We start from the raw sequence: 13,501 nt of genomic DNA on the forward strand, positions 1-13,501 counted from the left end.
CGCTTCGGCAGAATAACGTTTATCCAAGTGTGTTCACCCTGCGAATCGAACGACCTTCGAAAACCCTTCCAGATGTGACGATCTCCATGATACTAAGAGGATCTGAGTGAGGAATTGGAAGGAGACGCATGAACAGCCGAGAAAATGAAGCCACTGCCAGCCAATTCCTGCTACCAGGTGAGCTCGCCAGCCCTCTATCGCCTTTCAAATGGGCAGATCGGAACAACACAACCAAGTGGTTGGCACCTATGGGCTTCCTGGCTGTGAAGAGAGTTTTATACTCAATAACTGGCAGGACCATCTGGGGGAAAAGGACTTGTCGTTCGCCTGCGCCAGGAGCGGGACGAGGCACCTGGGTCGGGCCCCAGATCTCAGCGCCGACGGCTTGACTCGCCACCTTCGCGGGCCGATCCGTGAGCGGAAAAGAGCTTTGAACCCAGCTTGTGAGCGGCATGATTCGTTACCCCACCTGCCATTCTTGGCTAGCCGGCGGAGGCTGGCAAGGAATGAAACGCTTGGAGGGTTTAAAGAACCTGATGCCCCACATCCTTCTTCTTCTTCTTGACATTCCCTTGTGTGATTGAATCGTTCTTTGTTCACAATTCTTCTAAAAAAGAATCCTTTTATCCCGTGCTGGAAGTCGTATAGCTGGGCCTGGTACTGCAAGCTGCCCGGCTGCCCCAGATATTTTTGGGCCTGGATCTTGAAGTCCAATTTCATGCTTCACCTTTACGAGACCCCTGCGCACCAGAATGATCCTGTGACGAGAACGCGCGAGGGACGACGCCGGCTGGCAGAGAGCTGGCGGGAGGAAACGGATTATGGCCTGACCGAACCAGTTAAAAGACCACCCGCTGGCCGGCCTCCCACTGGTCTGGTGGGAAACGACACCGATAACACAGAGGAGCTGATGCGTCAAGCCGGAGGAGATCCGAAACTTGCTGCGATGTTATCCACAAGGCCGCTCGAGGAGATCTACGCGCAGGAGCAGTCAAGGGGCGAAGGGAATGCGCCGGCTTGAGTTAAATATAACAGAGAGAGCTCTAGGTAAATGTACAGCTGGATGGATGGATGATTTTATTTACCCTATTTAGCTGACAGTGCAAAGATGTTAAAAATATGATTCTGCCTTTGATACTCTGCGTTAAAAAAAAAAAAAAAAAAAGGTCTAAGTGTTTAATTCAGTAGTACCGCATGGGCTGACTGCCACAGAGGTACGGCACAGCGGTTAGTCGAAGGGAACGGCTGCAGGCCGTGACACTAAATACAGAGTTTCGTGTGAGACAGTACAATGAGCAATTCGCACCTTTCGCGCACATTGGGCTCTGGCAAGCACCATACAAAAAAAAGCAACAAGGTAAAAAAGAACGGGCCAGAAACACTTCCCTACAACCAGGACGACGACCACCAAGTGGCAGAAGGACAGAGAGGCCAGGTGGAAGCCAGCCAGTGGCAGACAGACACAAAGGATAGGAGAGCAAGGTGACACAGCATGGCAGCAGCATGGCAGCAGAGAGCGGAAGCGGAGGGCATCGAATGAAGAGGAAGATTGAAGTCAAAATTGAAGTCGAAGAGGAACAAGAAAAGAAAAAGCCAGAGCCCGAACAGGCCAAGGCGCCAAAGCGAGCAACTAGTAGAAATGGGCTGGCCCATCTTATTTTTTTCAAGTATAGCAGACGACAAGACGGTGACGAGCAACGAAGACGAGAGGTGGTGACGAGTTCGAGCTCCTCAAAGGACGGAGTTTCTTTTGGGGTGAGCCCCGGTGGCCGCGCTGCAAGCATGAGTTGATGGGATGGCTCGGGTTCGCGGTCGTCGATTCATCACACTGCGCTCGCAATGGCTTCTATGCGGCCTGAGACCTCCAGGCGAGGCCTGTTGTGGTCCGGAGCTGCCGGACCTCACGCGCCTTTAGATTGGCTGCCATCTCACCTGCCGCCTTTGGTGTCTTGGTCCCTTTCCTCCATTTGGTCTACGCACCATGCAAAACGCCCGACCTCAGCCTTGCATTTCTGTCCAAGAGCCAGGTGCTGCTCGTCCTCTGACATATAATGACGGGCTTCTCCTGCAAGATGGCGCTGCCAACTCCCAAGCTCCAGTATTTGAGTCTTCTGGTCCATTTTCTTCAATCAAAAACACGCGAAATGGCTCTGCCGCCGCAGTTCACTCAGCCATACGGCTTGTTGCCTCCCCCAAGCTGCATGGCGCTTTTCTCCTGGCAAGCGATCTGAAACTTCGCGAATGTGCGACAGTGCCGTTCTGGGAGGACATTCTAAACTACTACGTTGCCGATGACGGACTGGCTGTTAATAGCCAGCAACCCGTTGACGACACCATGAAAGCCGTGGATGTTGTGGTGCGATACTATGAACAGGCCACGTTCCACGACATATTCCTTCTTGTTCTCGAGTGCAAGCGTGCCAATAAGACCAGATCGGGGCTCCAGGACTTGCAGGATCAGTTACAGCCACCTTGTACACTTACAGTCTTGACTTCTAAGGCGGCGCCTCTGCACCAGCCTACGCCTGGTTGAAGGATACACGCGACCCCAATTGTAAAACTGGCTAGGATCGGCCCATGAAACGGCTTTCTGCAGCTTACGTCAGAATTCAGTTATCGCGAATTCGTTCAGATTCGTCAGGGCCTTTCGTAGGTCCCCATCATCGTCATTGTGGAATGTTTCATTGTTAAAAAGGGTTGTATCTTTGATTTTGGACCCGCTTAAACTTCCATTTAATGCTTGTTCGCGATTTCTGGAAGCGAAGAAAGAGACCAGTAATGAAATACCTGCTCCAAGTAAAAAGCTCACGCCTGTTTGCCAACTCGCAAACTGAGACATGGTCTCCAGGGCACTGACGAGCATCGCGCAAGAGTTTGTTGGAAGACCGAGTTTTACAAGCGGGACGAGGCGCCACAAAAACACACTAAACCCAATCTGACTGCTACTTAAGCCCTAAGCCCTACTTTGTATACTGTCTCAAGACAGATTTCACGAGTATTCCCCCATCTTCCCCTGGTCAAAAACGTCCCCAGGCCATACAGACCAAAAATAACTAGTGCGAAACGCATTGACACTTATAAGAAGTTAGGACGCGAATGATTTCCACAGAATCAACTGCTGCATTTCGGCCTTTCTTGCGCCACTAAGCGCCAAGTTGCGGCCCCTCAGGATTGTGCCCATTTTCAAATGTTTATTGATGATTTGGAAACTAACAGGAATCAGTGGCGTATCATGCCCCTCATCTCTTGTGTTGCTGGATTGGAAGCACGGCCGTTTAGATGCACTTGAAGTGAATTCAGATGGCCGTTTCAGGGGAACGCGTCCCTGCCCTGCAACAAACATATATGTGACATTTGAGGGCTGACACCTTTCCTGCAGCATTTTGGAGACATCTTCCCCATGTTGCCCAATTCCCAGAAGGACCAGGCAGACTCACTCTGTCTCTGAAACCTCTAGCGAGCTTTTCCGATCGAGCGAGTTATTGGCGAATCTCCCCAGACCAACCATTCTCGTGGTGCTTGACCCATCTGAGTGCTGGGAAAAATCATGCATCCCAGCTGGCTGCTGGCGCCTTGCGCTCTGTGTTCCGGGCTGTCCCGTAAGCCTATCGATTACTGCAGCTAGCAGATGATACCTGTGCACGGGGCAGTCCTTTGTCTTCCTCCACATTCCTGATGATCCGGCCACTGTCTTCTTTTTGATATGCATGCCAACGGGCGGGTGACTGTGGAAAGACAGGAGACGTTGGAGCGGATCTCGAAGACGGGCGACTTGGTGGTCTTTCGCGGTGGCCCGTCTTTCGTTACAACCGCGAAAGACGACGGGAATCAGGACAAGTTTGAAACTCAAGATCGAGGTTGGTTACACGCAAGCCAGGGGAGAACGTGTTTCTCTCCTTCCATAAACGAACATGATCGAAGTTGAGCGACAAGCGCTAATGTTCACCACCAATCCGAGCATTCGCAGCGCAGTATCTTCGTCTCAGTGCATTCATGGTGCATCCTGCGACTGGTTAAAATGCGATGTATTGATTCCTATTGCTTTATTGGACGCTGAACACTGCAAGCGCCGATAGTTCCCAGGGATCCCAAACAGTATGCATGTTCCAATCTGCGCACAGACATCTTCTTTGCATGACGCTCACAGCGGCGGCCGCGTGCCATCGAAACACCTCTAGGATTACCTATATAAGGTCACTCCGCTTGGTCCTGCTTCTTGAATGATTTCTAATCCAAAAAAACTTACCTCAGATTGATTCTCCAGTCTTATATTCCACTGTTACCGTTATATCCAAATCTACACACATATGATCCCTTCGAGGCGTCTTCTTCGTCTCTAACCATACACGTTGGTTCCGACCTGCTGAATTCAATCCTTTTTCCAATCCGCGGTTTCCACAGTTTGGTCCATCTCGACAATATCTTCGATCCCAAGATATCATGGAACCCAACGGAATTTACGTTATTCTTTCCGTCAATGCGACGGAGTATCATTGGGGATCTATGTCACCGGCGACGACCTGCGCCAGGGCGGCGTTGTTCACCACGCCAACAACAAGACAGGCGGTTGGTCTTACGAGCGCAAATATACCAACAATCTTGTTCGTTCGAAAATGTTAGCATTGGCACTGAAAGTCGGAACCGTCCCCCTGCCGCAGGGGCATGCCCAAATCGACCACATTTTGGGCGATCCGAATATGATTTCGCAGGACTCGGGGTTTAGATGTAGAGCTTGGGCGATGGATGCTGTGGCACGGCTGCATGATGCGGGCGTTGTGAATGCGCCAGATGTTTCGGGTGATGGCCAAAGCGTATGAAATCGCGGATGCGAATCGATCCAAGATAGAGCAAGGGACAGGGGAATATGTTGTTGCATCGTTCTAGTTCTAGTCGTTTTGCCTTGGAGTTTTCTTTGCGATGAAGTGCTGTCTGGAACATACTTAGCTGATTGATTCGTTTTGTACACCTTTTACCCCGAGGCATAGACCGCTACTGCTATAACCTACGTACATGAAAACTACAAATACCCAGTGAAAACCTCGTGCTGGCTCCTCTCTCCGGTCTGAAATTGAGCATTCAAACGAAAGAAAAGGTTCAAAGATAAGAGAGCATGGCATGCTCAAGAAACTCTTTGAATTGCAAGATGGGAGAATGACTGCACTGAGCCATGAAGCCTGCCTTGAAGGGCCACTGTAAGAGCTCCATGTACATAGGGTATAGCACTTTGCAACATCATAATCTAAATCCCCACTTGTGAATCAACTATTAAGGAACAAAGGTTGGTCCCTTGAGCGCGCCACGGGCTTTAGACACAAAGAAACACTCCGTACAATGTTGCATGTCAGAAGGGACAGGTATGATCTCGGAGTATCTGTTCAGCTTTCAGTTCATCAGGGTATTCAGGAAATGCACCTTTCATCATCTCCAACCACAGCGTCCATATGCGCACAATATAGCATGCCTTGGTGAATTCCCAATACTCGGGATACCAACCTGCAAACTCCCAATCCACAAACCCAGATAATCTCCCACTGTGTACTAACACATTTGCCGGGTTGAGGTCCGCGTGCGTAAAGAAGACACGGTATGAGCGGGAATGCACATTTGCGATCACAGCTCTGTCAGCAGGGTTTGGAATCAGGCCACACATGTCCATCAGATGCTTGTTAAAATCAGCAATGTTGTCATAGGGTCCAGTGCTACCATCCTCATTGTCGATCCGACAATCCTGACACTCTCCGCCGAGTGAGCTGCAGATAAGGGGAGGATATGGATTTGGGATGGACCGGATCTGCTCAACATAATTCCTAAAATCAATACTGAACTGGTGCAGCTGTTCAGCATTCATTGTCTGAAGGCATTTTCCAGCAATGTCACCCTCAATGCAATTAGTCAACAGCCAACCTTCCCTTTTAGCTGGCAACTCTATGAAATCCACAACCCGGGGCGCATTTAGTGTTGTGTATTCTGCAACCATTTTGAGTGCATGTGCTTCATATTGGACACGAAGAAGCCGGGACCGTTTAAGATACAGATTGAAGGGTAACCGTTGGACATCCCGGACATGGTAGGTCCCGCTGCCATAAAGGTGCTCGCCAATTGGTAGGAGAAGGCGATAAAGGAGAAGACGGATGGATTGTGGAATTAGACGGTAGAGTTGAAGTAGCATTGTGGGCAACTGCCGCAGCACGCTGAAATCAGCAAGCCATTGTGGATTTTGAGTGTAAAGGAATACGCACCTATGCTATGTCACACCACTCCGGTCACGAGCCCCCCAGACTACTCACTCCAAAAATCGACAATGAGATAGTCACTACTCCGTACCTCCGCGCACCTTCATCGCCGGTAGTCGAGGAAGATGTTGAGGAGTCTGCAAGTGGTTGCTACGCGAACACTACGCGACGTCACGTGAAGTATATAAAAAGTAAAAAAAGGCCAATAGGGTAGTTTATTTTTAGAAGCGGCTTTTGCAATTTGTGGTTCTCGGTTTCGTTGATCACTGGGGGGGATCCATTGAACGCAGCGTTCGCAGTAAAAGTAAAGGTCGACCTCAGCAATGGTCCTGGCACGTGCGCTTCAGGAAGGACACAAAATGGGCAATTTCAGCCTCATCTCTTGATTCAGGGTGTCAAAGTTGAAAGGTGTACTCCGTAAAATCACCACCTTTTCTATGTATTTCACCCTTTTCCTTCGGTGATATGGTAAAGAATAGGCGATTTACAATTTCCTTCAGAAAGATTATCGATAGATTTAGAACTGATTGTGCAAGATCATTTTCCATTGACTACATCTCCTGATTTGGGGGGTCTTCAAAGTTGGAGCATGTGAAATCACTGTCTTTTCAATTATTTCACACTTTTCCTTCGGTCATATGATGAAGAATTGGTAGATTTATGATTACCTGCTAAAATGATATTAGTAGAATTAGAATTGATTGTGCAAGATGGCTTTTACATGCTATTTCTGTGTTCAACAAGAGTAGGGCTGCTTCCCCTCCACCAGAAATCCATACTGCATAAGATTTGACTTCACTGATACATTCAGTATGCTCTCCCTATCCTGTGGTCCAATTCCCATCTGATCCTACCGTACGCCCACACACGAATACAATTGTTACTGTTGGTGCTTCCCCTGCCTTATCTGGACGCTTTGGAAAAGGGGGCTTCCCTTCCACCAGCGATCCACGCGGCATAAGATTTGATTTACTGACACGTTCAGCACGTTGTCTTGCTCCTTTGCCATGGATATCCATCACTTCTGTTCTCCATGATCTTGACTGGCTATCATCGAGATAGCGCCTAGGTGACTGGTTGCCCTCGATGTGGCATCGTGGTGGGCGTTGGGCGATCTTCAGGTCGACCTTCGGATATCGGAAAAACGTGAAGCCGTAGCTTCGTACGGTGACAGCCGGTTCCTGTGGTGTCGACTCTTCCCAAGCGAGCCACGGTTTCGCGAAGTCTGGGATCCAGGGGAGAGGTCGAGGAGAGAGGGAGAGGCAGAGGGAGGGAACGCTGTCATGGCCGGTCGAGCTGTCTGGTCGTACGCGGCTGGGGGATACGACCCTCAAGAAGTTCGTGCAAATTATTACGCGTTCTGGGTTAGTTGATGCCTCGCCCGAGGCTATTCTGGAAAAGCTAGGAACCTGGGCTGCTAGAGGCGACAAATACAAGAGCCTTGCAGAGGATGTGGGTGGCCTTGGTACTCTTTTCTTGATTCCTGAGGAGGTTGCGGATTCATTGTGAGTTGCCCAAATCAGAATGCACTTTCTTTCTATTAACCTTGCAACAGTTGGGAGCAGAGGCACAAAGTGGCACGACACGTGAGAAAACGATCGAGTCTCTTAAACGACGAGGCATTGGAGAGGAAGCTGCGTTCATCGGTGCCAATGACCTTGCGAACTCCATAATTAATTACGCAGTCAGTAAGGTGGCTCGACAAATAGCAGAGTGGGAAACTGAAGGAGGACGTTATACGTCCACCTCTGTCAAATGCAATACCTTCAACAGCCCAGTACAGATCATCGAAGGCAGAAGAAGAAGAAGAAGAAGAAGATGATGATGATGATGATACTGTAATGTATGTAGACACGTGACCAACTGACTGAATAAGCAGCTCATCGCACTAACCTCTTGGCGATACTCGCATGAGCATCTCCAACAGGCACATCGCGATGATCTCGTCCTGGACAAAGAAGAGAACGCTCTCTGGCGCCTCAGCCAATCCTGACAACCCTCGAGTCCTCTCGAGATATGATGAAAGCGGGCACAAGGCGCCATGCTTGGTACTTTCGATGGATAATCCTTTGTATGAGATCGCCTCAAGGCTGGAGGGAGGTTGATCGATCAGGCGGTGGAGGAAGATCCGTCTCCACCAATCCTTGACATAGGATACAGATCAACTCGGTGTCTCCTGAGCTCATTGCACCGTGTCATGATACAACTGTCTGTGATGAAATATAAAATTCAAAACCAAACATACAAAGTGACATTTGAAATTTATTTCCTAGTCACTAACTGATCCCTAAAATTTCATTTCCATACTCCCTAACCATTCCCTAAGCTACCATAACCTCCTAACCCCAACCCCCAACCCCTAATCCCTGATTTCTGACAACAATACTCCGTACTCCGTACTCATACTCACCTAATACCCTAACCTTTCCGAATAATCCTCTCTACGGAGTACATCTACAGAACTGGTTGCCAACTGGCTGCCAACCTATCATATTACATAAATCTGTAATATTACCAGTACGGACCAGTAACTAAGTTTACATGGCCGGATGAACTTTGCTTAGTCATATGGTGTGATGAGCGCAGGACACCAAGCTGATCTGTGCGGCGTTGGTGGTGCGCTGCCACTGACGCAAGGCTGCAACATAAAGTAGCGCGGCATCATAAGTGACCCCATTTGCTCCGTAGTTATCAGATATTTTTCAGGATCCATTCCAATAAGGGCGCAGAGCTCCAAAACAGGTCTTTTACCGCCTGAAGAGGGAGTGGTTTTACGACTCAAATCTATGTATGCAATGCTATAACACGATCTTGCATTTGTGTTCCTTCCTCCACCTACACCACATGACGGCCTCAAAGGCACAAGCCCCAGCATATGCTGGCAATTCATCAGAGATCCACCTGGAAGCCCAGAATGCACTAGAGCCATCTTCAGTGTCTGGTAGTTTCCAGCCATATACTGACGACGCGGATTTTGGAGGTGAGGACAACCCGCCAGCCTACACCGAATACGACGAATCTCGACCGCCGGTCGATGGTTCCCGTGACGACTCAATCAATGAGCGAATCCGATCTGATGAGTACGATATTCCGGGCGCTCGTGTTCTTACATCATACAGAGAAGGCAAGACCTATACGATTTCACTGGCCCCGTACTTATCTTCCAATGCCGAAGTGCTGTACAAATTCTTCAAGCTGCAAGCAGAGCTCCCTCCACAGGTATTCGTCTCGGTAAAAGGGACGCATACGGTGTCAACGAAGAACCGCGATAAACAGTCATCAACTCAGACTATCATAGATTTCGATTTTTTGATTGATGGGAGCGACAGTGTGCTGCCACCGGTCCGCTGCATAGATGGGGTTTACAAAGTGATGAAGGTCATCCAAGATAATGATGGAGTGTCCGCATACAGAGGCAGCAGATTTAGGAGCACCAACAGAAACTGGTGTAAGAAGAAACGCATTGCAACTGCACTTGAAGGTGGGCAAATAAACATCGGCCCAACCCTTGAGGAGTGGTGCCAGAGGTTTTGCAGTGATAAATCAAGTGTCAAATCGTGAGGCACCCCTCTCCAGTCAAGGAAACTGTAGCGTATCGATTGCTTTAGCTAACCGAAGTACCCTGCCATCAATTGACAATAGCTTCACGCTTCATCGCGACGTCGTCAATTGGAATTTCAATCTGATTCGGCGCCAGGTCATTTCAATCATCCGATCCACTAATTACTGCGGCACCATCACAGTTTCCCCGTTCATACAGCAGTCCCGGGTTACCATATATTCACCATCTTTGATTAACCGGCTGCGTACCAGTTCTTTCGTCTGGTGGACATGTGTGATTCTTCAGCTTTGGATCATCACCTGGCCCCTTCTAATCCTATTAGAGAAGCGCTATGAAATTGTCCGTGTTGAGCATCATGTTTCGCGTGGTGGAGTCTATAGCTCACCAGGTGGCTCTGAGAACGACTGGGTTCAGACGTATACGCCTGCAATCAAAGCTGCGGCTCTGGGAAGGAGACAGGGTGAAGTGGTCACCACTGCAGACATTCCCCGAGCACGAGACATGTTTATGAATAGGCTAGATTCGGAGTCAGAGAGGGAAAGAAGGCAGAGAATTGATAGAGGCGAGGGAACTTGGGCGGATTCGGTTGTTGACCTTGTAAGAGGCCTCTCGGAGGCGGCTCATCGGTGGAACGTTAACCAAAGCTGGGGCAGCGATGAATACTAAGGTTAACTATCGATATGTATCGATCAATGACGGTTTGTGGCTCCTCTCTGTATGTTGCTCCGAAATTTGTAGCGTTTGAGAGCCCTTAGATCCGTTCAATGGCTTGGAAATAGTGTACATGGATTTGAACAGAGTGTAGTGTAAAGGATTGGATGTGATATTTGAGATCTTTGGTCTTCGGCCTGTAAAGCAATGAGTATAACGACATGAGATCCTTGTTATAGGGCAGCTAGCCGCGCGGTGAAAGACACTCTGCTCCACGACGAGGCCGGAGACGCCCGGAGAGAGCTGTTACGGTTGTCAGCCAGATTGTGGCATCTGCTTAGTCATCAATATAGTCGAAATCTCGAGTTCAACTTCCGAGACTCAGGCAGCGCTCACGCATTGAAACAAACCCGCTATCTCAATTGCCTCCATACTCCGCTCACTTGCCCTGGTCAGAGATGTCTATCTGTAGGCACGTCTGCCGGAGGGCTTGCCAGCAGCAGGATGGCCCAATTGCCAATCACGTCTGGATTAGCGATGCCCTCCTAACTCGCTCATTTACCGAGTTTACAAGAACTCAACGGCGCTATGGCAGCAATGTTCCCGGCCCTCTCGAAGCGAGACGACGACTTGCGAAAAGGAGAAACGCTGATTTGGCGATGGCTGGGTATGGTGGAGCTGGCATTGACCCTGCCATTCTCTTTGGACAGAACCCAGAAGGGCACAAGCAATTCGAGTTTCCATTCGGATCGTTCTTGTCCGGACAGGATCCGTCGAGTAAGTGCTTCATCCTACCTATGAAAGTAATATATTTGAAGTGTCTGACGATATCTTTGTAGCTGTTTCTCCTCTACCTTTCAATTCTCTACCCGGCACAGCAACTCCCGCGCAAACGTTGAATGCACCGCCGTTCCTCTCCCCCGACTTGCTCGGTCTCGCATCAACTCAGAATTGGGATAAAATATTCACCCGAGTTCTACCCAAAACGTGTTGTCTAGACGATATTCGAGACCTTGTTTCGTATCTTGGCGTCGATTTACGCAGCCACCCTCAACTCAGCCAATTGATTCTAAACCACATTATTGGGGTGTATCGTAAAGGAACATGGCCCCTGACCCAAATTAGCGACTTCCTCGGCGATCCCTATCTAAATCCGCGGGGTTCAAACAATTTTGTGGCTGTGGTACGGGCTTTGGTCTCTAAGCCAGGCACAAAAGTCGAGGTGGAAGCTATATTTCAGATGTTGAGGTTTCAGCTCTCTCTTGGCTTGGTGCCTCGGCATGAGATACCATTAATGCTGAAGCTAGTTCCGCGGATTAGGACTTCCGATATACGACCGGAAAGCCCCGGCGTCTTGCACACATTCTGTTTCGAGGCCATATGGCAAGGAATCGAATTGTGTTCTGTGGTGCAGCCTAAGGATCTTGGGAATAGAACACTATCTTCATGGTTAGGCCTTCTCTCAAGGGGAAACGCGACCGGACGATCAGCGTTACTTAGCAAGGACATCATTCGCCTTCTGGCAGGTTCTCGAGCATCCTATTCTCCTGGACTACAGACGGTTTCATTGCAGATCGTTAAGCTTATCGCCACACACACTAAATCCACGGCGCTCATTTATTGGAAACACTTCCGCAATTTTATTCAATACTTTAACGATGTTGGGAATCTGTTCCCTAGTCGGCTTCTTATGGATTCAATCTTTCGGGTCACAAAATCCCTATTGTTTTCACGGCAGTATCGCAAAACACGACGAAAGCTTCTGCGGATTTGGAGTGATATATTAGAGCATTCCAATCTGAGTTTTTTACTGCACGAAGCTCACTGGGACTTTTCCCGTCAAGGCTGGCTATCTTCTCGTATGACGCGGAAAATGCCTAGGGCCAGACTGTCCCGTAATAGAGAACACCGCTTGATGAGAAAGGAATGGCTTTTACGACTATGGCTTGTTAAGGTTCTTGATCGCAAAGCTCGTGTTGAACGACGCCGGAGGCAACTGTTCGGAAAACTTTTGGCCTACGACAAACGATTACGAGGCCCAAGGCCGAAGGTCGACCTCGTCTCTTATCTAGATAGGTCTATGCAAATGCTCGGCGGGTTGGGTCTCCCTCATGCAGATGCTGTTTCAATAACAAGCACGCAGATGAGATATGAGCAAAGGATGCTGAACTATCCGCATATACCCAAAAACGCCATCCAGGCGTTGTCTCGAGTAGAACTCAGTGGTTTACGTTCAAATGTATTTCGGGAGAATGATCCACATAGGCTTCTCGAAGACGAGATGTTCTGTTACTGGGAAGATATGGCAAGGAAAATAGATGTTACGGCTCCCGACTTTGCAAACAAGATTCTCCTCTATACGGAAACGAACTCACCCCTCCGTAGCGGCTTGCTCCGCATTCTCCGTCGCCATACTCCATTTAAGATTGCATTGGCTTACTCCTGGAATCCATGTCGCCGATATTCTGATGTGGAACCCCATGGAGGACAGAAGTATGCTTCTGAGGGATATCCGGTGCTAAACCCGGCTGACTGCCTCGCAACAATGCACAGTATCGCGTTGATTTTTGCGTGCTCCTCCAAACTGTCACCTCGAAACGCTTATCGACTGACACGTTGGTGTTTTGAGTTTCTGCTTGACCACAACGCGCCCATCACGCCCACAATGGTTCGCGCGTTATATCACGCTGGCATCTATCGATTTCGCGAGGCTGGTATGTCAGTTCCTCAGGCTCGGTTTTCATACATCATCAACCACGTTAGAGAAGTTGAGGGGGATGCAATTGCAAGTGCTCTTGCAAGTGGAGTGCCCTTTGAAGTTACTTACTTGTTGGGGAAAAATTAGTTCCCTTTTACATATGGAGGTCTTGCGTCGGCTAGTTCTTGTATGTACAGTACATACATGAAAATTGACCTTTGTCCTGTTTCCTACAAAATAAATCTTCAAAGACATATTACAAAAAGTAGTAGTTATGTATTCCATACTGTGCCTCTCCGTGCAGACAAACCTGTGAAGCCTGATTTTCAATAGCGCATGAGAAAAGGGTCGAGGTAT

General features: G+C 48.9%; 8 protein-coding genes across 8 annotated transcripts; 6 read left to right on the plus strand and 2 right to left on the minus strand.

The window, feature by feature from the left end:
* Positions 1-19: 19 nt before the first annotated feature.
* CIMG_01080 (uncharacterized protein) lies at positions 20-454 on the minus strand (the record flags this gene model as incomplete). The annotated part of the gene is made up of 1 exon (XM_001247308.1): positions 20-454. One exon carries the CDS (start codon positions 452-454, stop codon positions 20-22), a length of 435 nt encoding a protein of 144 aa, XP_001247309.1.
* Positions 455-586: 132 nt separating this feature from the next.
* On the plus strand, positions 587-1,167 carry CIMG_01079 (uncharacterized protein). Its single transcript, XM_001247307.2, has 2 exons — positions 587-1,053; positions 1,109-1,167. Exon 1 carries the CDS (start codon positions 719-721, stop codon positions 1,019-1,021), a length of 303 nt encoding a protein of 100 aa, XP_001247308.1. The 5' UTR covers positions 587-718; the 3' UTR covers positions 1,022-1,053; positions 1,109-1,167.
* A 336-nt stretch (positions 1,168-1,503) lies between these two features.
* CIMG_01078 (uncharacterized protein) lies at positions 1,504-2,533 on the plus strand (the record flags this gene model as incomplete). Its single annotated transcript, XM_001247306.1, has 2 exons — positions 1,504-1,755; positions 1,916-2,533. The coding sequence occupies 2 exons, from the start codon at positions 1,504-1,506 to the stop codon at positions 2,531-2,533; spliced, it is 870 nt and encodes a 289-aa protein (XP_001247307.1).
* A 1,170-nt stretch (positions 2,534-3,703) lies between these two features.
* Positions 3,704-4,817, plus strand: CIMG_10676 (uncharacterized protein; the record flags this gene model as incomplete). Its single annotated transcript, XM_001247305.2, has 2 exons — positions 3,704-3,857; positions 4,402-4,817. The coding sequence occupies 2 exons, from the start codon at positions 3,704-3,706 to the stop codon at positions 4,815-4,817; spliced, it is 570 nt and encodes a 189-aa protein (XP_001247306.2).
* A 383-nt stretch (positions 4,818-5,200) lies between these two features.
* On the minus strand, positions 5,201-6,169 carry CIMG_01076 (uncharacterized protein; the record flags this gene model as incomplete). The annotated part of the gene is made up of 1 exon (XM_001247304.2): positions 5,201-6,169. One exon carries the CDS (start codon positions 6,167-6,169, stop codon positions 5,342-5,344), a length of 828 nt encoding a protein of 275 aa, XP_001247305.2. The 3' UTR covers positions 5,201-5,341.
* A 1,347-nt stretch (positions 6,170-7,516) lies between these two features.
* Positions 7,517-8,338, plus strand: CIMG_01075 (uncharacterized protein; the record flags this gene model as incomplete). Its single annotated transcript, XM_001247303.2, has 4 exons — positions 7,517-7,597; positions 7,789-7,917; positions 7,946-8,076; positions 8,161-8,338. 4 exons carry the CDS (start codon positions 7,517-7,519, stop codon positions 8,336-8,338), a joined length of 519 nt encoding a protein of 172 aa, XP_001247304.2.
* Positions 8,339-9,077: 739 nt separating this feature from the next.
* Positions 9,078-10,628, plus strand: CIMG_01074 (uncharacterized protein; the record flags this gene model as incomplete). The annotated part of the gene is made up of 2 exons (XM_001247302.2): positions 9,078-9,790; positions 9,876-10,628. 2 exons carry the CDS (start codon positions 9,078-9,080, stop codon positions 10,459-10,461), a joined length of 1,299 nt encoding a protein of 432 aa, XP_001247303.2. The 3' UTR covers positions 10,462-10,628.
* A 237-nt stretch (positions 10,629-10,865) lies between these two features.
* CIMG_01073 (uncharacterized protein) lies at positions 10,866-13,411 on the plus strand. Its single transcript, XM_001247301.2, has 2 exons — positions 10,866-11,223; positions 11,286-13,411. Exons 1-2 carry the CDS (start codon positions 10,905-10,907, stop codon positions 13,289-13,291), a joined length of 2,325 nt encoding a protein of 774 aa, XP_001247302.1. The 5' UTR covers positions 10,866-10,904; the 3' UTR covers positions 13,292-13,411.
* The last annotated feature ends 90 nt before the right edge of the window (positions 13,412-13,501 follow it).

This window comes from Coccidioides immitis (genome assembly GCF_000149335.2).
Source record: "Coccidioides immitis RS genomic scaffold supercont3.1, whole genome shotgun sequence".
NCBI classification, from domain to species: domain Eukaryota; kingdom Fungi; phylum Ascomycota; class Eurotiomycetes; order Onygenales; family Onygenaceae; genus Coccidioides; species Coccidioides immitis.

Coding starts and splice junctions, on each gene's coding strand:
- CIMG_01079 (XM_001247307.2), top strand. CDS start 719: ATGCTTCACCTTTACGAGACCCCTGCGCACCAGAATGATCCTGTGACG.
- CIMG_01073 (XM_001247301.2), top strand. CDS start 10,905: ATGTCTATCTGTAGGCACGTCTGCCGGAGGGCTTGCCAGCAGCAGGAT. Junction 11,224..11,285: donor GTCCGGACAGGATCCGTCGA/GTAAGTGCTTCA, acceptor ATATCTTTGTAG/CTGTTTCTCCTCTACCTTTC.